The 23,174-nt window shown below is 41.7% G+C and overlaps 1 protein-coding gene across 1 annotated transcript in view; it reads left to right on the top strand.

Annotated features, from left to right (window-relative positions):
* The window catches only part of LOC149151624 (protein REPRESSOR OF VERNALIZATION 1-like), a 337,711-nt gene that overhangs the window by 214,646 nt on the left and 99,891 nt on the right, over positions 1-23,174 (top strand). The window contains exon 4 of the mRNA XM_089438337.1: positions 4,915-5,049. Within this exon, the coding sequence (XP_089294463.1) occupies positions 4,915-5,049 (135 nt within the window). The remainder of the gene's footprint in view (positions 1-4,914; positions 5,050-23,174) is intronic.

Genomic DNA, 23,174 nt, shown 5'->3' with positions numbered 1-23,174 from the left:
GGAAATGTTGCAACCCCCACAAGCCTGGGAACCTAAAAATTGTTAAGTTTGCTACTTTGAGTGGGATCTAAAATTCTACTTTCTCCATATGAAATCCAATGAGTTTGGGACCACTCTCAAACATCCTGAAACAATTAATGGTAATGTTAAAATTTTAAATAAAATGCTGAAGATTCATTTTCGCACTTTTACTTTAAACTCATTTTCACACTTTTACTCAAATTTATCTTTCATTTGCACGCTTTTAATTTGAGAATTTAACAATTCTTAATTCTGATCTAGCAAGACAGTTCTCAGCTAGTACAGGGGTATTAAGAAGGGATATTGACTCTCTTGAAATTGTTGCCATAGAAGATATGATAGCTCTCCTTGCCTATGTAGGAAGGGGTAATTGTTGAAGTTTCTTAGTCTAAAAGTTAGAAACCCTCCATGCACTTTACTGATTTATTCCTACCTACTTCTTCTGTTAATTAACAAGTTATTTACCATGTAAATACCGAAAATAAATACAAGTGCATGCTCAACACATTACAAATCATCAACTGAAGGAAACAGAAACAAGCACACAATTGACACCGTTATTTTTGGACTAATGTCCCCGGAAAAACCCAATGCGAGAAAACCGGTGCAGCTATTTGAGGGTTTTATTATTAAGCTTTTCTGAGTACATTGGGTGCCAAATAGGCTAACTCGACAGAGATAACAAATCTGGCAGCAATACCTCTCTTTGGAAACAGGTATTCGGAAAGCCTGCTCCACGAAATCCCTCTCCAGCACAATTTGAAGCTCCGCGTCAACCCTGCTGGCCTCTGCGTCAACCTACTGAGGCTCTGCGCAGCCTCTTTGGCTCTCTGCGTCACTCCTGCAACCTCTGCGTGGATGATGCAGGCCCTTCTATCTTTGTGCAGTCTCTGCTGCCTTTGCATGGCTCCCTCTGGCTTTGCGTTTGCCTCTTTCTGCTTATGCGCTACTCTCTCGACACTGTCGTTGCCTCTCTGCCTCGTACTCACTGCCCCTCGCTGCAACTGATCACTAATTCTATGTCTCTTAGCAAACCCCGCTCTAGAGAATAGAATGATTGATCACTCTGGTGTATTCTCCAAGTGACCCTCAAGCCTCCTCTTATACTTTTCTCGTTGACATATCAACGACTGAGATTAAGTCCCTAATCGACGGCTAAGATTAGATCTGGCTTGATCCATGTCTTTTGGACCATTCTAACATAGTTTTATATTAATTCACATTAATATTTTAATTTCCTAAGTTTAGACTTAGGGACTCCATTAAAATATTAATTATTTTAATATCTCCCAAACTGTTTAGAATCTACCCAAACCCTTTCTGGGTATTGGAGATCTCATGTGACCTAACCTCTCCACCAAATTTCGTGGCTAAAGTACATCTGATGCTACCCCAAATCAACACTCCCTCTTAGCGAGGACTATGCTCTAGCAATACTCCTTACTGAGTATTACCTTGATCATCCGACATCGGTCCCTGTGCTGATGCTAGGCTTGTTGTCCAACATCCTCTGCACTGCTGCGTCTTGTATTGCTGCCCATCGCTCTGCCACTGCCATTGCTGCATCTGTACGACAACTCCCTCTGCATCTGTGCTGCTGCCCATGGCCCTACTACTGCCACTTTGCGTCTGCACTGCATTTCCTCTCATCATGCTGCCCATAGCACTACCACTGCTAATTGCTGCACTGCAACTCAGTGACTGAGATGTAAGTAACTGATCTCCCAACTCTGACCCCTCTGTCAGGCTAGAGTACTCCTGATGCTAATGCTCCCTCTGCCGCTGACAAGTGCTCCCTCTCTGACCTCTGCGCTGCTGCAACAGCTTCCTGCATCTCGCACCATTGCAAACCTCTGTGTGCCATCCTGCACTGGTGCAACACTCCCGTGCCTCTCGCACTGTTGCAGCTTGCTAGCCTCGCGCTGTCCTGGGAATTTTGCACTGTAGCTCTCTCTGCCACTTCATCCTCATCCGTCTCTACGCACATCCGCCAGTCGTGCTACTCCTCTTCAGGGCGCCCGTAGCAAGGTATAATCCAAGAGGCTGGGTACCTCGTGGATCCTGCCCCTCATTGCCTGTAGTCCGTCTGACTACAACTCGATGTCTCCCCAATTCCTGCTCAAGTGGCGTGTGTGCAGTCATGGCACAGTCATTGTTTGTCTCCACTTCTTTCTCTGCCCTTGCTAGCGCTGCCTTGCTCTCGGAGGCCTATCCCTTGTTCTTCTTCCTTGGACATTGGGTCGCATAATGACCCAACTCCACACAGTGGAAGCATTTGACCTTGGAGAGGTCCTTCTTCCGTTTCTCTTGCTTTCTCTCAGATGCTAGGGCAACATCCTCCTCCTCCTGCTTGACTCTGATCCCCTTGTCGCTGCTTCCCGTCTTGCTTAGCTTTTTGATATCTTCTTGGCGAAGCACCGCCCACATTTCCTCCCAATGTGGAAGGGTCGCTCTGCCCAATATACTCGGGACAAATACCTCCCAGTCTTTTCAGACTGCGTTCAGGGCTGTTCTCACCATCAATACCTAATCCGGCGTGGCCCCTATGGAAGTCATCTGATCCCGGATCTCATTCAGTCGACCGAGGAAGGTGTCGAGTGGTTCTCCCTTCTTCATCTGGTATGAACGCAACTGATTTTCTAGTAACATCCTTCTGTACACATAAGTATGCTGGTACAATTTCTTTAGGGCCTCCCACATCTCATTTGCCATTTCCTTCTCGGCAATGTGTGGTACTACATGGTCCTTGACCTCGTCAAGGATGATGCTATTGGGCCTCGTCATTGCCTCCTCGTACTTGTCGTTATCAGTTGGGTCAACTGGGATTGCTATCGTCCTCAAGTCGAAGTGCTTGACACGATTTCTGTCAAGTACAGATAAGATTCTGGCCTTCCAGACTGCGAAGTTTGAGGCTCCGTCCAGTCTGTCCTAGTCCCTTACTTCGTGTAGTGCCATGCTGCTTTTCTACTTCCCTCCTGGAAGTTCTCGATGTGACTTCCTCTGAACCTTGATATCCCTCCTTGAAACCCTTCTGCTGATGTCGAGATGCCCCCTACACTGATCGTCTGTGCAACTGCACCATTGATCCGGATTTCTCGGCTAGAAACCCTCGGTAGCAACTCCCTCCTCCTTGGCCTTGCCCTGTTAGGTACTGTTCTGACTACAATACCCCACTAGCTCCACTCTGCGACTTACCCACAACCTCCTAAACCGCAACAACCTAAAGATGAGAGCTCCTAGGCTCTGCGCAGTCCCGACATTGGCAAACTAGCTCCCTCAGCCAATTGCGTCAGCCCTCCTGGCCTCTATGTGGCTTTGCGTGAGCTTGTCTTTGCCTCCTTCAGCCTCTTGTTGGCTCGAACTTGATACCCCTTCCTTGCTGCTTTGCTACAAAGAACAATGTTTTGTTGCTGCTGCTCTGCTCTGCTGATGTCCTCAGTTCTCTTGTGATCTGCAACCACGCTTTGATACCATGTTGAAGTTTCTAAGTCTAACAGTTAGAAACCCTCCATGCACTTTACTGATTTATTCCTACCTACTTGTTCTGTTAATTAACAAGTTATTTACCATGTAAATACTGAAAATAAATACTAGTGCATGCTCAACACATTACAGATCATCAACTGAAGGAAACAGAAACAAACACACAATTGACACCGTTATTTTTGGACTAATGTCCCCAGAAAAACCCAATGCGGGAAAAACGGTGCAACTTTCTGAGGGTTTTATTATTAAGCCACTGTTTTTTGAGTACACTGGGTGCCAAACTTGCTAACCTGACAGAGATAACAAATCTGGCAGCAATATCTCTCTTCGGAAACAGGTATTCGGAAAAACTACTGCACGAAATCCCTCTCCAGTGCAATCTGAAGCTCTACGTCAGTCCTGCTGGCCTCTTCGTCAGCCTACTGAGGCTCTGCACAGCCTCTCTGGCTCTCTGCGTCACCCCTGCAGCCTTTGCGTGGATGACTCAGGCCCTTCTGGCTCTGCGCAGTCTCTGTTGCCTTTGCGTGGCTCCCTCTGGCTCTGTGTCTGCCTCTTTCTGCTTTTGCGCTGGTCTCTTGGCACTGCCCCTGCCTCTCTGCTTCGTACTCACTACCCCTCGCTGCAACTAATCACTAATTCTCTCTCTCTTAGCAAACCCCACTCTAGACAATAGAATGATTGATCACTCTGGTGTATTTTCCAAGTGACCCTCAAGCCTCCTCTTATACTTTTCTCGTTGACATATCAATGGCCGAGATTAAGTCCTTAATCAATGGCTAAGATTAGATCTGGTTTGATCCATTTCTTTTGGACCATTCTAACATATTTTTATAGTAATTCACATTAATATTTTAATTTCCCTAAGTTTAGATGTAGGGACTCCATTAAAAATATTAATTATCTTAATATCTCCCAAACTGTTTAGAATCTGCCCAAACCCTTTCTGAGTATTGGAGATCTCATGTGCCCTAACCTCTCCACCAAATTTCGTGGCTAGAGCACATCCGATGCTACCCCAAATCAACAGTAATCTGCCTGTTCATGCCCTTGGCGAATCAATCTATTGATTATATGATGTATTCATTAATGTGCATTACTGTAAATAAGATTTAGTTTTCCACAAAATAAATTGTTGCATTATATAACAATAGTAAAGCTCCGATTAGGGTGCCAATGTTTGATGACTTATAGAAAGAATAAATTTATCTGTTTGTTTTGGTTTCAGGGCCTCCGTTATTTTACATTTCCGATGCTGTCAGGGCATTTGATTTTGCTTTATATGTTGTGTGCTTTTGGTATTAGCTGGTGTTTTAAAGGATGTTTAATTTCTTCGAGAGTATTTTGCTGGCATGTTAGTTTATGAATATCATAGTAAGCTGATACTGAATTTATGTGATGCCTTTGCAGGTGGACAATAATATTTTGTGGCCTGAGGCAGCTGTTGCAGCAATAACTGCACTTGAGAAGGCAGCTTATGAGAGTTTGGGCTCTGACAATCACAAGTACAATATAAAGATGCGGCAACTTGAGTTTAATCTGAAGGTTAGTGGATTGTTATTTTTATCTCCATGGAATGTTTTGTATAAATGGATAACTGTGAATGAAATTTAAGTTTAATCTGAAGGTTAGTGGATTGTTATTTTTATCTCCATGGAAGGTTTTGTATAAATGGATAATGCTGAATGAAAAATTAATCTGCATTTAATGATGCAAACATGCTATCAACTATTTATGGCTGATGTAATGAAAAGAAAAGAGAAATGGGTTGACAAGCGTGCTTGTGCATTTTTCCTTTATGTCTGCTTATGTGCTGCTTTTCACAAGGATACTGAAAAATGATTTCATTGTTTATGTGGATCCATAGCATCAACAAGTTCGAAGAGACACAAAATGTGAATGTTTAGAAGTAGTATTGCAATCATTATAAAATAGTTTCTTTAACAATTGCATTATCCTCATGAAGATCCAAAATTAAGGTGGACTCAATTCTGATATTGAAATTTGAAAATAGAAACATTCAATGGTTGTAAACAATGTAATAATATACAAACAGAACAGAATATAAATTGGGGATATGTGGCTTAGTTAACATCATTTGCAAACGTGATAATGCTGTCAGTTGTGTTTTCATCTAAAAAATAGTGCCTCCTTTCTTTGACTGAATAGGACAAAGCTAGGCTTCAATGTTCTATTTTTTTTTGCTGTCAGCATTATTTGTTTATTTGGTAGCTCTATGAGAACTTAGATAGACTAAGGGAAAACCGGTATTTGAAGTAAAGTCACTGAATCTATCTTCATAATTCCTGCTTTTGTTCAAAATTTAATACAACTTAGTTTTCCAAATCGTGTCATAGGTTGCCATTACTTGTCAAAGGCAGACTTTCCTGTGTGGTCTTTTCCGTCAACCCTTCCACTTCTCTCACTTTTGTGACATAAAATATTTTGGTCAGGGTCATAATTAGCCTCACGATGCTTCCTTGGAGTATAGTGATAGTTATGTGGAGAAATATGTTGAAGAATCTAGGGCAGTTAGAGTTAATGAGATTCTTCTTGCATGATAACTATTTGTGGTGTATTTAACTTCACTTCTTAGCATAATTTTCACTTGTTATTATTATTAGAGTGTGTCTTCTTAGTTCATCAAATAGCTACCAAAAGCAAAGAGACAAGAACACACAACGTTGGCTTTTTGCCAGGGCCAAAACCTCTCCCACTTGGAGAGGAAAACCCCCCAAAAATTCTTCTTATAGAGATTCCAATTGACGAATACCAAGACCATGACCTCTTGAAGTTTCTAAGTCTAATAGTTAGAAACCCTCGATGTATTTTCTGATTTAATCCTTCCTACTTGTTCTGATTAATTAACAAGTTATTTACCATGTAAATACTGAAAATAAACACAAGTACATGCTCAACACATTACAAATCATCAACTGAAGGAAATAGAGACAAGCACAAAATTGACACCGTTATTTTTGGAATAATGTCCCCAGAAAAACCCAATGCGGGAAAACCGGTACAGGTATTTGAGGGTTTGATTTATTAAGTAGTTTCAAAATACAATCTGGGTGCCAAATCCACCTCACCCATCAGAGAAAAATCTCGGCAGTAGTACCTCTACTTCAGAGATAGATGCTTTGGCTGAAACCCCGGATAAACACTCTGGCAACTCCTCAGCGCTAATTTGCCCCATGAAAAACCCCAACGTCAGCCTCTAGGGATTGTGTCAGCTTTCCTGGCAGTTTCGGTAGTTCCTGGCAGTTCTGGCTTCTGCTCTCTGTGTCAACTTTCTCGGTAGTTTCGGCAGTTCCCGACAGTTACGACTGTTCCCGATAGTTTCGGCTTTTGACCTCTACGTCAGCGCCCCCGGCAGTTCCGGCAGTTCCCGACAGTTCCGGCTGTTCTCGGCAGTTCCAGCTTTTGCCCTCTGCGTCAGCTTTCTCGACTGCTGCGCTGATCCTCCCGACACTATCTCTGCCTCTTTGCTTCTGTATTCACTGCCTCTCAGCTGCAACTCTTGATCACTCTCTCAACTTTCTCAGCAAACCCAGCCCCAGAAAGTCGAAATCTTGATCTCTTGGTGTATTCTCCAAGTGACCCTCAAGCCTCCTCTTATACTATTCTCGTTGACAAATTAGTGGCTGAGATTAAGTCCCTAATCAACGGCTAAGATTAGATCTGGCTTGATCCATGACTTTTGGACCATTTTTAGGGAAGGGAAAGAGCATGAATGACCTCCACCCACTTATTCAAAGTTGGGTTATTTACGTAACATAATTGACGGCCAAGCTTTCCCTTAAATGAGAATAATAGGGCAATCGAGCTGTCCGATTTCTTCTTTTTATTCCTGATCCATGCTGTGCTGCAACTCTTGATCACTCTCTCAACTTTCTCAGCAAACCCAGCCCCAGAAAGTCGAAATCTTGATCTCTTGGTGTATTCTCCAAGTGACCCTCAAGCCTCCTCTTATACTATTCTCGTTGACAAATTAGTGGCTGAGATTAAGTCCCTAATCAACGGCTAAGATTAGATCTGGCTTGATCCATGACTTTTGGACCATTTTTAGGGAAGGGAAAGAGCATGAATGACCTCCACCCACTTATTCAAAGTTGGGTTATTTACGTAACATAATTGACGGCCAAGCTTTCCCTTAAATGAGAATAATAGGGCAATCGAGCTGTCCGATTTCTTCTTTTTATTCCTGATCCATGCTGTGTCTCGAATCCTTTGGTTCCTCTTGCCCTGCCCTAATGGGAAATCTTGTAGAATTCTTCAATGCACTCTTGGACACTCTAGTCCTTCTGGTGCCTTATTTCTGGCGGTTTTGGTCTGTTCTGATCCAACGTTCAAATTTGAAAAAGGCTTTTGCTAGGCAATCGCTCTTGCCTTTGCTATTGGTGGATCATTTTTGCAATTGCATAAAGTGGATGACCTCATTGCAGAACAAACGGTGCCTACCTAAAGGTTGGGTGAAGCGGTAAAGTATGAAAAACCACAGGTATATGCACGTAAGGAAAGGGTAAGGTAAGGTTGTATCATGCATGCGGACAATAAGGTATCATCATAATATATAATCACTAACTCATCCCATATAGGCCCTGATCTCTGTCATAGTTATTGTAACAGAGATACATAAAAAGAGCTGACTAATCTAGTGCAATTTGATCCTATTGATGAAACCCCCTTCTACATCTTAGTAGCTCAAAATAGGATCCAGTTTCGTATTAATTCACATTAATATTTTAATTTCCCTAAGTTTAGACTTAGGGACTCCACTAAAAATATTAATTATTTTAATATCTTCCAAACTGTTTAGAATCTACCCAAACCCTTTCTGGGTATTGGAGATCTCATGTTCCTTAGCCCTCCACCAAATTTTGTGGCTAGAGCACATCCGATGCTACCCCAAATCAACATGACCCTTGACCTATTATGCCACTCTAGGACCAAGACACCAATCCTCTTCTTTGACATTGCTGAGATCATCATCATTGCTGCACCATCACCAAGGTCTTCATAATGTGATATGAGCTGCATGTAGATCCATCGATATCATGACAGTCTCATCATAATTGTGCCTTCACTAAGATCATAGCCTTTTGACTATGTCTCCATCAAGAACGAGATCATGACTGCACCTTAATGTATGTCGAGATAAGTGAATCACTGTGAGATCCTTCTATCATACTTATGCCGAGACTGTGTATGCTACTGTGGGATCCCTGAGATCCTTGTCATCACTGGTTATGCCGAGATTTTGTGACTGCGTTTTCTTCCTATACTGAGGCCTTCATGATACTGTCTAGCATGCTGAGACAAACTCTTATCATTCTACCTATGCTGAGACTGTAACCATTTCAGTGGCACCCATCCGAGATTACTGTGAGGTTTTCCATCTGAAGTCTGATCCTTACTGTTATACAAAGAAACTCAGTCCTGTACCCATCCGAGATCATAGAGGAATCCGAGTTCCTGCACCTCCGAAGTTGCAGAGATATCGAAATTATCTGACTGTAATTCTGAACTTTACATGCCTATTTATAATGGTTTGACCCTGTATTTGAGCCGACATGACCAAGTGAACTGTTGTGTCTTCATTTCTGAGCTGACATCACTGTATTTACTTCGTTTTGCTGGCTTCCTTCTTTGAGAGGATTGTGCTTGTCTTTGGAGGGCATTTAGACTTTTCTATAGACTTGTATACATTACATATAGGCTCAAGAAGAGCTCCTTATTCATGACTTTGACTCTTTGACCTTTAAATATAAATCCTAAGGCTCTCAATGGGAGACATCTATAAAATAAACCTCTTGCTCATGAAACCCATGCAACAAGGCATAATGATAAATTCATTTTCTTAAGAATCATAATTACAATGTCATGAAGACTGAACCTAGTTACACTTTCTTCAACAAAATATGCCATCCTAGAATTTAGCATGTGTTGAAGTTTCTAAGTCTACCAATTAGAAACCCTCCATGCACTTAACTAATTTATTCTTACCTTCTTGTTCCGTTACTTAACAAGTTATTTACAATGTAAATACTGAAAATAAACACTAGTGCATACTCATCATATTACAAATCATCAACTGAAGGAAACAAAAAAAATCACACCAAATGACACCATTATTTTTGGACCAATATCCCCGGAAAAACCTAATGCGGGAAAACCGGTGCAACTATCTGAGGGTTTTCTTATTAAGCAATTTCAGAGTACAATTTGGGTGCCAAATCTGGCTTACCCAACAGAGAATGCCCTTGGCAGTAGTACCTCTCAGTCTAAGACAAATGTCTCGGCTGAAACCCCGAATAAACCCTTCGGCAGCTCCTCAGCTCCAATCTGCCCCAGAAACCCCAGCGTCAACCTCTCTCTGCCCAGCGCTGGCCCTGTGTCACCCTGAATGGGTCTGCTTTAGCCTCAGGAGGCCCTGTGTTAGCCTTCTGGCCCTCTGCGTCAGCAAAGCTAGCCACTTTGAAGCACTGCGCAGCTCTCGGCTGCCTCTGCGTGGCCCTACGTGAGCCCTGGCTGCTACTGCGTCACTCTCTCTAGCTCCTGCGCTGCTCTCTTGGCACTATCTCTGCCTCTCTGTCTCTCTGTACTCAATGCCCCTCAGCTGCAACTCCGATCACTGATTCTATCTCTCTTAGCAAACCCTGCGCTAGAGAATAGAATGACTGATCATCTGGTGTGTTCTCCAAGTGACCCTCAAGCCTCCTCTAATACTTTTCTTGTTGACATATCAACGATCGAGATTAAGTCCCTAATCAACGGCTAAGATTAGATTTGGCTTGATCCATGTCTTTTGGACCATTCTAACACAGATTTATATTAATACACATTAATATTTTATTTTCCCTAAGTTTAGACTTAGATACTCCATTAAAAATATTAATTATTTTAATATCTCCTGATCTGTTTAGAATTTGCCCACACCCTTTCTGGGTATTGGAGATGTCATGTGCCCCAACCTCTCCACCAAATTTCGTGGCTAAAGTACATCTGATGCTACCCCAAATCAACACTCCCTCTTAGCGAGGACTATGCTCTAGCAATACTCCTCACTGAGTATTACTCTGATCATACGACATCGGTACCTGTGCTGATGCTAGGCCTTCCTGCCCAACATCCTCCGCATTGTTGCATCCTATATTGCTGCACATGGTTTTGCCACTGCCATTGCTACATCTGTACAACAACACCCTCTGCATTCGTGCTGCTGCTGGTCTTTTCTCCCAGCACTGCATGCACACTCCACCTTCTCTCATCATGCTGCCTACTGCTACACTGCAACTCAGTTACTAAGAAGTAAGGAATTGATCTCCCAACTGACCTCCCTGTTGGGCTAGAGACACCCACTAATGTTGAAGCTCCCTTTGTCGCTGACAAGTGCTCCCTCTCTGACCTCTGCGCTGCTGCAACAACTCACTGCATCTCGCACCGTTGCACACCTCTCTGTGCCATTCAGCACTAGTGCAACACTCCTGTGCCTCTCGCATTGTTGCAACCTGCTAACCTCGCGCTGTCTTGGGATTCCTACACTGTAGCTTTCTCTGCCGCTCCATTGGCATCCATCTCTACCCGCATCAGCCAATCTTGCTACTCCTCTTTGGGGCTCCCATAGCAAGGTCTAATCCAAGAGGTTGGGCACCTCGAGGATCCTGCCCCTCATCGCCTGTAGTCTGCCTGACTACAGCTCGATGTCTTCCCACTTCTGCTCAAGTGGTGCGTGTGCACTCATGGCACAGTCATCGACTGTCAAAACTTCCTTCTCCGCCTGTGCTGGCGCTGCCTTAGTCTCAGAAGACTCTCCCTTACTCTTCTTCCTCAGACATTAGGTCGCATAATGACCCAAATCCCCATAGTGGAAGCACTTGATCTTGGAGAGATCTTTCTTCTTCTGCTTTTCCTGCTTTCCCTCAGATGCTAGGGCCACATCTTCCTCCTCCTGCCTGACTTTGATCTCCTTGCTGCTGCTACCCGTCTTAGACTGTCGTTTGATATCTTCCTGGCGAAGAGCTGCCCACATCTCGTCCCAAGGTGGAAGTGTCTCTCTGCCCAGTATACTCTGGACAAATACTTCCCAGTCTTCTGAGATAACATTCAAGGCTGTCCTCACCATCAGCTCTTGATCTGGTGTTGCCTCTATAGCAGTCAACTAGATCTTGGATCTCATTCAGTCCTCCGAGGAAGGTGTCAATCGATTCTCCCTTCTTCATCTGATACGACCTCAACTGATTCTCAAGCAGCATTCTTCTCTGCACAGAAGTATGCCGGTACATCTTCTTGAGAGCCTGCCACATTTCAAATGTCGTTTCCTTCTCGGCTATGTGTGGTACTGCATGATCCTTGACCCCGTCAAGGATAATGCTCTTGGCCCTCGCCATCGCCTCCTCATACTTGTCATTATCATTGGGGTCCACTGGGATAGCTATTACCTTCAAGGCGAAGTTCTTGACACGATTTCTGTCAAGTACGGATAAGATTCTAGTCTTCCAGACTGCAAAGTTTGACGCTCCGTCCAATCTATCCTGGTCTCTTACCCTGTGTAGTGCCATGATGCTCCTCTACTTCCCTCTTGGAAGTTCTCTGTTCGACTCCTTTGAGTCTCTACTTCCTGTTTGGAGGTTCTCTTTCAGACTCCCTCTGAGTCTCGATTTCCCTCCTGGAAATCCTTCTGCCGATGTCTAGATGCCCCCTACTCTGATCGTCTGTGCAATCGCACCATTGATCCGGATTTCTCAGCTAAAAACCCTCTGTAGCAACTCCCTACTCTTGGCCTTGCCCTGTTAGGTATTGGTCTGACTACAGTACCTCACTAGCTCCAGTCTGCAACGTTCCCACAACCTTCTAAACCCCAGCAACCTAAGGGTGAGAGCTCCCAGGCTCTGCGCAATCCCGACACCAGCAACCCGGCCTCCTTAGCTTACTGCATCAGCCCTCCTAGCTTCTGCGCTAGTCTCCCTTTGCCTCCCTTAGCCTCTGCGTTGCCTCTTCTTGGCTCACCCTTGATGACGCAGGCACTGCGTCACCCTTCCCTTGTTGCTGCTTTGCTAGAAACAACTTCTGTCACCCGGGATAGCTGTTTTCTATTGCTATTGCTCTGCTCGGTTGATGTCCTCAGTTCTCTTGTGATCTGCAACCACCCTTTGATACCATGTTGAAGTTTCTAAGTCTACCTGTTAGAAACCCTCCATGCACTTTACTGATTTATTCCTACCTACTTGTTCCGTTACTTAACAAGTTCTTTACAATGTAAATACTGAAAATAAACACTAGTGCATGCTCAACATATTACAAATCATCAACTGAAGGAAACAAAAACAATCACACCAAATAACACCGTTATTTTTGGACTAATATCCTTGGAAAAACCTAATGCAGGAAAACCAGTGCAACTATCTGAGGGTTTTCTTATTAAGCAATTTCAGAGTACAATCTGGGTGCCAAATCTGGCTTACCCAACAGAGAATGCCTTTGGCAGTAGTACCTCCCAGTCTAAGACAAATGTCTCAGCTGAAACCCCGGATAAACCCTTTGACAGCTCCTCGGCTCCAATTTGCCTCTGAAACCCCAGTGTTAGCCTTTCTGGACTGCGTCAGCCTCTCTCTGCCCAGCGCTGGCCCTGTGTCACCCTGAATGGGTCTACGTCAGCCTCAGGAGGGCCTGCGTCAGCAAATCTGGCCTCTCTGAAGCATTGCAGAACTCCCGACTGCCTCTGCGTGAGCCCTGAATGCTACTGCGTGACTCTCTTTGGCTCCCGCGCTGCTCTCCCAACACTATCTCTGCCTTTTTGTTTCTCTGTACTCAATGCCCCTCAGCGGCAACTCCGATCACTGATTCTATCTCTCTTAGCAAACCCCGCTCTAGAGAATACAATGACTGATCATTTGGTGTGTTCTCCAAGTGACCCTCAAGCCTCCTCTTATACTTTTCTTGCTGACATATCAACAACCGAGATTAAGTCCCTAATCAATGGCTAAGATTAGATCTGGCTTGATCCATGTCTTTTGGACCATTCTAACACAGATTCATATTAATACACATTAATATTTTATTTTCCCTAAGTTTAGACTTAGGGACTCCATTAAAAATATTAATTATTTTAATATCTCCTGATCTGTTTAGAATCTGCCCAAACCCTTTTTGGGTACTGGAGATCTCATGTGCCCCAACCTCTCCACCAAATTTCATGGCTAGAGCACATCTGATGCTACCCCAAATCAACAACATGGGATTTAGAAGATCTCACTTGCTAGTTTGGAAATTGGATAAGTACTGTTGTTGTATTATTGCATTACTGCTACCTTTTCATGCCGTTTCGATTTCCATATTCTGTCATTTTGATCAGAACATTCTATAGATACATCTTTAATGTTTTCAATTGTTCATGTTCAACTTTTAGTGTTGGTGAAATTCTCATATTAATTACCTACATCTTTGTATAGTTTTTTTAGTGTCGTTTGTAATGACTTCTGATTATCGTGGATGATCACGTTCAATATATCTTTTAGGTCTTTTGATGTGACAGCTTCTGATAATGACTTCATCATAAACTCCTATAATATTATATTCTTCCTCTTATAGGAGAGAGTTAGCGATTTATTCTTCATGCTTAAGATGAAGGTACCCAATGTTTTCATCTAGGTGGAACCTAGAATTATGTTATCATTATGATGTGTGTGTGTTTAATGTTGAATTGGGGAATGAAACTGTACTCTCCGATTCTCAATGGTAGATTGTTTATTTTGTATTGTTTTTAGTGCCACAAATTTATTTTTTCAGTTAGACTTGATTTGGGGATTAAAATTGATTAGTGATATCAATATTAATATAATTGTCCTTGCCATTTGGACGGATATTGATGCTAATATCTTTTCCTTGAACTTTCCTAGTTTAAATAGATAAATAACACTTTTTGTATTAAGTGTTATGAAATCTTCCATTTTTTCACTTCTAAGCTTCTTTTTTTTTAGTGAAAGCTTCCCTCAATAGACACCCTCATTATGAAACTCATATCTTCTTAGATAGTTAGTGGGCGAATGAAGTATGTGTAATGCTATAGTACAATAATAGTCTTTTTCAGATTCAATTTGACTTCTTAAAATGGAAACCTTATGTAACTATAGTTCTCAAGCTATTTTTCATTAATATAAAATAGTTGAGGGCTTATGTACCTTCAACACTTTATGACTTACTCATATAATAGTACCCATATTTCTCACTAGCTCTAATAGATACCTTATATAAATGCATCATTCAATATTTTAATATTGTTTTGTTTTATCAGTCCCACCTCTTATTATATGGTATAATCCTATATTATATTTTATGGTATGCTTTAGGTTATGCTTGGATGGAGATGACTATTTTGAGTGGGACACACAAAGTCCAAAAGACAAGACAATGCTAATTAATGTAGTGTCTTGTCTTTCTAGCATTACACACTAGGATAGCATAGCATAAACAGTTGAGCTTCTCCAATTTACCTAGTCCATTTGCAATGAGTTTATATATATAGACACCCCCCCCCCCACACACACACGCATGCTTCTTAAGGCAACCACATTATATTCACACTCGCTTATCTTCATAAGGCTGCCTTTACATTACAATTAAATTGAAGAGATCAAGTTACATGATGGGGACGGATTGGTTAAAAATCAAAGGTGAAACAAAGTTTTGAGAATTTCCAAGCCATGAAATATTATTTTTGAGACTTATTGAGTCGCTCCCTTAAGTTATGAAACAACATGATTAAGTTGTTTGCCACCTTAAGGATGTGAGCTGCCACATTAAACTTGTATCCAACAGTCAATCTAAAGCAATGAACTTCCATTAAATCTGTGATTTCAACAATGCATTACCACAACCAACTTTAAGTAAGTCTAGTACCTTAAATGGGGTCACGAAGAGGTGGAGTTAATTATGATGGCTGTCTTGCTGATTTTTGTATGTAAAGCATGCAAAAGAAAACTAAAAACAGCAAAACACTACACCAAATGATGTTAGATATGGCATGTATGTTCTAAAAAATGATGTAGAAAAAATATACTAACCATCTATAAAGTTATTTCCAAGTTTGGGTCATTGGTTAGACTTTTATGACAAATCCTAAAGGCTCTCAATGAGAGCCATCTAAAAATAAAATCTCTTGCTCATGAAACCCATGAAGCAAGCCAATAATAATTTTATTTTCTTCTTTACATCATTTACAAAAATCACAATTACATGTCATTATGAAGACTAAACCTAGTTACACTTTTCAACACTCCCTCTTAACTAGGGAGGTGTTCCTAATGGTACTTGGTCATTCTCAACCTGAAGAATTCCTCATAAGAAGAATAGGATTGGTAACCTATCTATATAGCATCATATCAACCAACATTGTCACATAGCAAGGCCTTGACTAACAACTCTATCTCTCCATAAGATCTGGATTCAATGCCGGCAAGACCAATGATTAATAGTCACTCTCATCATTGTCTCTCCTGGAACATACCCCACCCAGGTTCTCAGGGTGTGTTCCATCAAGACCTATGTTGCCAGGAAACGTGGGTTTGGGGACGGGGACGGGGACGACATTTTTGGAAACCGGGTGCGTGGGTTCGTCGGGTAATATAATAATATTAAATTTTAATAATTATATTTTATAAATTATAAATTTATAAATTATAATTAATAATATCTATGAAATTTGAATTTGTATATTTTTTCAACTTGAAACAAGAGAACTTTAATCATTTAAACATGCACATCATTGAACATTCAACATTGACATTGAAATTTCAAAATTTATCACCAAAAAACTGTTCATTGTTTACATATTAATAAGAATCATGAATCATGATATATGTCCATTGTCATACTACATTCAAAATTTGCCTTAAGGCATCTTCAAACATGAACTAGGAAATTTTAAAATACTAAAATAAAAATACTAAATAGCTAAAGCCTAAGGAACAATGGCTTCCTCAAAGACCAAAAAACTGGAAAATACAAGTTATTTGACCTCCAATATTATTGCATCCCTTTTTATTAAAAAAGAACTAATAGGTATAAGAACCAAGGCCAGGTGGAGGACACAATTTTTAGAAGCGTTTTTTATACTATATATATTTTGAATCATTACATATAAATTCTGTGGTTTTTTTTTAGGCTTGTGGCTACATTAAAGTATAAATTATGGCTGTTGGCAGCATATATTTCACTGTTGTCCCACCAAACACACAAGGCAGCCCAATAAAATAAAGTTTAAAATGTTGAGTCTTTGAGAACTCATAATACTTTAGGATTTTTGAGCGTACTCCTGAGTTTGTAGGAAACTTGGCTAGTGTATCTCAGTGAGTTGTGTGTGACAAAATCTGTCCCAAGTTTCACCAAAATAGCTGAGTCTAGCATTTACTTAAGTAAATGTTGGACAGGGACTCGCTGCTTTGGCATTAGACATCTTAGTATCTTACAATGTTACATGTAAATTCTTATTTTATGTTTGAATTTTTGAAATAACTTATAAAGCTATGAGTAGCATAAACATGTCATTCATGCATGCCGTATCCTAGTATGTATTTTCAAAATATAGTTTTTTTAATATAGTTTTTTTTATGAAGAACCCAAAGAACCCGAAGAACCCAAAGAACCCAAGAACTCGAAGAACCCAAGAACCCATTAAAGGAAAAGAACCCAATTTTTTTTTTGAAGAACCCGTTCTTCATGTAAGAACCCGGTTCTTCTGGGAAGAACCCGTTCCCGAATCCGATACTTAGGTGCGGGAACCCGGGACGGGTTTGAGAACCCCACCCCCGGGTGCGGGAACTCGTGCAACATAGATCAAGACTATTCTTATCTTGGATTCCCATTCCGAAAAGAATATCGATCCTCTACGACTACTCTTATCTTGGGTTCCCTATTTCATCCTCAAAGAGCATCGAATGCCAAATGATTACCCAATCCTCCATTCTGTCTTCCCAAGTGAAGACCAGAATGATGTGTCTATCTCTCCCTTTTAATTAGGGAAGGCATATCTATTCCTATAAAGGAATGTACTCATTCCTACAAAAGGAATGTATCTAATCCTACAGAAGGAATGTATCTAATCTCCCTCTTGGCTTAGGGATTTCCAAGTTTCTTCCAAGTAAGAATATTGTTTCTAGGCTCCCTCTTAATTAGGGACCTACAATAACTCCTCAGGTGGAGATAATGGGACAACCAACTGCTTGAAGAACTCCTTCCTTCGATGTCATGAATTTCTTTGTCACAAAGTCTTCATCTTTTAGGACTTCTTAATAGGGCACAAATCATCCATCACTTTCCTCCATGATTCAATCATGTCATCATTCCTTTCATCAGTAAGCGATCCATCTGGCCTTGCTTCATGTCATTGTTGCCTTCTCCATCTTTTTCAGAAGGATCTTACAACCTTCTACATGGTCCTCTAGGAAGACATCCACAGTTCTTCCTTTGGCAGTCCTACATAAGCCCATCCAAATGTTTGTTAAAAAATAAGAAATGAACACTTAAATCAAAATTACCCTTGTGATGGTTTTTCATCATGACATCTTCTAGTTTGTATCAGCATCGTGCATGCATGTTGACATATCTCCCAAAGATATGCTTTGTCAAGGGTCTCCATCTTTTTCAGACTTCCATCAGAGTCTTCATATCTTTTCGAGAGATTTCTTAGTCAAATCTTCTTGGTCTTCCAAATGTTGATTGCCTTTATCATGGTTGCATTTTATTAGAATATTCCTATTTAGTATTTAATGCTCATTCCTTTTAGCTGTTGCTATTTGTATTCTTTTAGCAGTTTCTTAGATGAAACTGAGTGTTTCTATATTCTACATAGAAACCTGCTGTTTCTATTATTGTAAATATCTCTGTATTATCATTGAGCTGTTTGCTCATTCCAAATTAATTCATTCAACATTATTTTATGGTATCAGAGCAAGGTTAAGAGATTTCTTGAACAGTTATTCTCTCTGCATCTTAATCTCTTGAGTCCTTTCTAAGGTCGAGCCCTCTGTAAGCCAGGTAGCCTTCACTGAGTCTTAGCCTCGGCTTTGCTCGCTGTGATAAAAGCTTACAGTCGTCCATCTCGATACAGAAATGGATTCTTCCCTTGCATGATCATTTTTCTAAGGAATTAACTTTGTGGCGGTGACCGTTTCGTGGGAGCGGGATTTTTTTTGGCTGGCCAGTTTGCTTGGAATCGTGAAAGTCATTTTTTCCAGTTTGGAATCGTGAATCGAATCCGGCTATTTTCTTCTTCGCTTGGCGGCTACTCGAACTCAACACGTATCCACAGATATTCACGTGGACTATTTTTCTTCGGCAAAAGTGACCCAGACCAATAATTAACCAACACACGCGTATCGAGGCCGGTTCCTGTTCACTACGGATTTTGAGACAGAGAACTACGGATTTCACCAGCAGCGTTAGAGGCTCGAACTCGTGATTTGAAGGGTTATATTTCAAACCCGTGGATACACCTCGGACCTGTGGAACTATACCGCGGAACGTAGCTGAGACGTGAAGCTGAGACGTGAAGCTTTGACGGCTCACGTGGGTCCACTTTTGTTAAATCTACGTATTTGCTTTATCATCAACGGTCCTGTTTGCCGGCAGTGTTTTCCCAATCAGCGGATTTTTTTTTCCATCGTGATCATGACAGCCTCCATTACAACTCAGACTTGAAATCACCTGTTGTAGCTCGGATTATGGTGCAGCTCCACGGACCTGAGCATACCTGTGACACCTGTTTATAGCTCGGACATTGCAGCAGTATACACTTGTGGTAGACTTGCATTCTCAGACCTGTGGGAGACTGTATTCTCTGACCTGTGCTTATCTTAGGACAAAACTCAGATCTGGACAGAGAAAGGAACCTCAAACTTTACCTTATGATTTGGACCTGTCACATTTATTAAAGCTCTGTCCTATGTTATTTGTTACAGCAGTATTGCTATTGTTTTAGACTGGGGAGATATTTTTGCTGGGTAAATATTTTTTTCTAGCAGAACAAAGTCTGTTTTTAATTTACACCAGGATAAACAGGCAGCTACATTTTTTTTGTGTGTCAGACTTCTGTATTTTCTTTGGGAAAATGGCCACGCTCACCAATCTGATGTTAGAAGGAAATCAATGATTTAATGGCAACAACTATAACATTTGGAAACAAAGAAGGTTGACCATTTTTGAATACAGGCGTCTTGATCAGCTCATTTTGGGCAAAGAGCTTCGTCCCGGTATAGCTGGGACCGATCAAGATAAATTTGATGATCGAAATCGAGAGGCTGTTATGCTTCTCAAGCTCTCTGTCGCTGATGATCAGTTACCACAGATTCCTTCTGGCAAGACAGCTGCCGAAATCTGGCAACAGTTGAAAGAACTGCATGAGACATCTGACAAAAGCAGAGCTTTTTTTCTCAAAAATCAGTTGTTCTCCATCATGATGGACGAACATATGTCTTTACAGGAACATCTCAACAAAATTAAAGACATTCGAGATCAGCTCGAAGCCATTGGTCGGACCATGGAGGAAGAAGATATGGTAGTCATTACTTTGAAAAGTCTACCGAAATCTTATGAACACTTCATAGAAACTCTCAACATTACCACCACAAATGTTGATCTGAAGTTTCCAGATTTATGTACCAAACTTCTGCAGCAAGATCGGTGGAAACAACAGTTTGGTAGTAGTGCTTCATCAGTGTCCTCGGAAAATGCATTTTCTGCAAAATATCAGTCCTCTCAGTCCTTTCAGCAGAAAGGCTCCTCTCAGCCTTTTGATCCTGCTAGGAAGAAAAGTGTGCAGTGTAATTACTGTCACAGGTTCGGTCACATGAAAAAAGATTGCCGACAGAGGATTGCTTCTGAACAGAGGAAACAGGGAGGGCCACATCAGACAGCAAATGTTGCAGAACATTCCGAGCAGACAGAGTCTGCCTTTTACGCCTTTATGGCTAAACGGTCTTCAGATCCTGTTCCTTCCTCTGCATGGTACATTGATTCTGGTGCATCACGTCATTTCTCTCACAGGTGTGACTGGTTTATTGACTTCTCACCTTTCAGTGATTTCGTGGTATTTGGCGGAGGTGAAAAGTACACAGTAGCTGGCAGAGGTACAGTTCAAATTCAGTCTGGTGGGCGCACACTTATATTTCTGAATGTATACTATGTTCCTGGTATGGAAATTAATCTGCTATCTGTCAGCCAGATTATGAGGAATTCTCCTCAACTTGATGTAGTGTTCAGTACCCACAAGTGCTCCATTATTGACAGGGAGACTAGTTTAACAGTTGCTGTTGGTCTAGAGGACCATGGTCTATACAGGCTACTTGACATCGGTGACTCTCCAGAAGTGGCTCTAGCAGCACGTATCTCTCCTATCAGCACTCTATGGCATCAGCGATATGGGCATCTCAATATGCAGTATCTCTCTCAACTCTCTCGGGAGGGACTTGTGTCTGGATTACCTGATATTCAGACTCAGCAGTTGGGGGTATGCAGCGCCTGTCAAGCGGGAAAGCAACATCGGTCTTCATTCAAAAATGGAGAATCTTGGCGCGCATCTAAGGTACTTCAGTTACTTCATGCTGATATTTGTGGTCCTATGAATACAGCTTCTATCACTGCTTGCAAATATTTTTTACTTATTGTAGATGATTTCAGTAGAAAGATGTGGGTATATTTTTAAAAAAATAAATCTGATGCTCTTAGTACCTTTCAGAAGTTTAAAACCTTAGTGGAAAAAGAATCTGGTTGTAACATCATGACCCTTAGGACCGACAATGGGGGGGAATTTTGTTCTTCAGCGTTTTCCAACTTCTGTGATATTCATGGCATCAAACGTCAATTAACCACTCCTTACACTCCTCAGCAAAACAGTGTTGTCGAGCGTCGCAATCGCACGGTTGTTGAAATGGCTCGTTCCATGCTACAACACAGGAGTGTTCCAAACAAATTCTGGGCTGAAGCAGTATTTACTGCTGTTTATCTTCTTAACAGATCACCCACTCAGGCTGTTACAGGGAAGACTCCTGAAGAGGTTTGGTCTGGCCGTAAGCCTAAGATCAGTCATCTCAAAGTATTTGGCTCAGTTGCATATGTTTGGATTCCAGCTGCTAAGCGCTCTAAGTTGGATTCCAAAAGCCAGAAACTCATGATGACAGGGTACAGTGATCATCACAAGGCCTATAGGCTGATAGATATAGCCACTGGTCGTCTTAGCTTCAGTCAGGATGTAGTATTTGATGAAGACAGAGGATTCTTTCAGTCTTCTTCTTCTGAGCAGTGTTCTGAGGATCAGCCTCACAGTGTTCTTCTTCCGGTGGGTCCACCTGATGGGAGGGATGATGTAGCATCAGTATTTGATAATACTCTATCTGAGCTTCCTCCAGAAAATAACCCTCCTCTTGCGGCCCCTATTGCTCTTGAGTCTTCTCCACCTCCTCCTGATATTGTTTCCTCTACTCCTGATATTGCTTCTTCTACTCTTCGGCCTAAATGGTGGGCTAAAACCATTGGTGATCTCCGGGATGATGAGCTCCTTGAAGGTAGAACTTCTAGACATAAGAACAGACAACAGTCTACAGTCAATTTTGCTCTTATGGCTAACCTACACAGTACTTTTGAGCCTCAAACCTATTCAGAGGCTAAGGGTACATCTGAGTGGGAACAGGCTATGGAAGCCGAATTCCAGAGCCTTCAGAAGAATCACACATGGACACTTTCTGATCTTCCTGCAGAAAAAAAACCCATAGGTTGCAAATGGGTGTATAAAGTGAAATACAAAGCTGATGGAACCATAGACAAGTATAAAGCTCGTCTTGTGGCTCGAGGGTTCTCACAGAAGGAAGGCATTGACTATGAGGAGACTTTTGCTCCTACAGCCAAGATGAGTACCATAAGGCTTCTGCTTGCCCTAGCAGCTCAGTTCAATTGGAAAGTTCATCAGATGGATGTAAAGAGTGCTTTCCTAAATGGTGATCTCCAAGAAGAAGTCTACATGACGCAGCCTCCAGGATTCAAGGTTGCTGGTCAAGAACAGAAAGTGTGTCGGTTAGCTAAAGCAATCTATGGATTGAAACAAGCTCCTCGGGCTTGGTACATGAAAATTGATCAGTACCTGACAGATCAGGGTTTTCAGCGGAGTCCATCTGATGCAAATCTGTATATCAAGCATACTGGTGATGATATCTTGTTTGTGGTTGTCTATGTGGATGACCTTATCATTACTGGCAGTTCTGCACATTTGATCCATGGGATCAAACAAGATTTATGCAGAACTTTTGAGATGACCGACTTGGGACTTCTTCATTACTGTCTGGGGGTTGAAGTTTGGCAGACTGAAAATCAGATCTTTCTCTCTCAGTCCAAGTATGCCAAAAATCTTGTGGACAGGTTCAGAATGCAGGATTGCAAACCGGCCACGACTCCTATGGAACCAGGGCTCAAACTTTCAGCACAGTCATCCTCTCCCCTTGTGGATGAAACTTTATTCAGGCAATTAGTGGGCAGTCTCATCTACCTTACTGCTACCAGACCTGACATCAGTTTTGCAGTAAGCTACATTTCCCGCTTCATGTCAGCTCCTAAAGCTGATCATTGGCAAGCAGCAAAGCGTGTGCTACGATATGTGCGTGGCACTTCTGATTATGGTCTCCTAT

Source organism: Pinus tabuliformis, chromosome 9 (genome assembly GCF_031772625.1).
Source record: "Pinus tabuliformis cultivar Carrire ecotype Pingquan chromosome 9, CPIR1, whole genome shotgun sequence".
Taxonomy (NCBI): Eukaryota; Viridiplantae; Streptophyta; class Pinopsida; order Pinales; family Pinaceae; genus Pinus; species Pinus tabuliformis.
The sequence above is the reverse complement of the archived record's forward strand: the minus strand, read 5'-3'. Positions and strand labels throughout refer to the sequence as shown.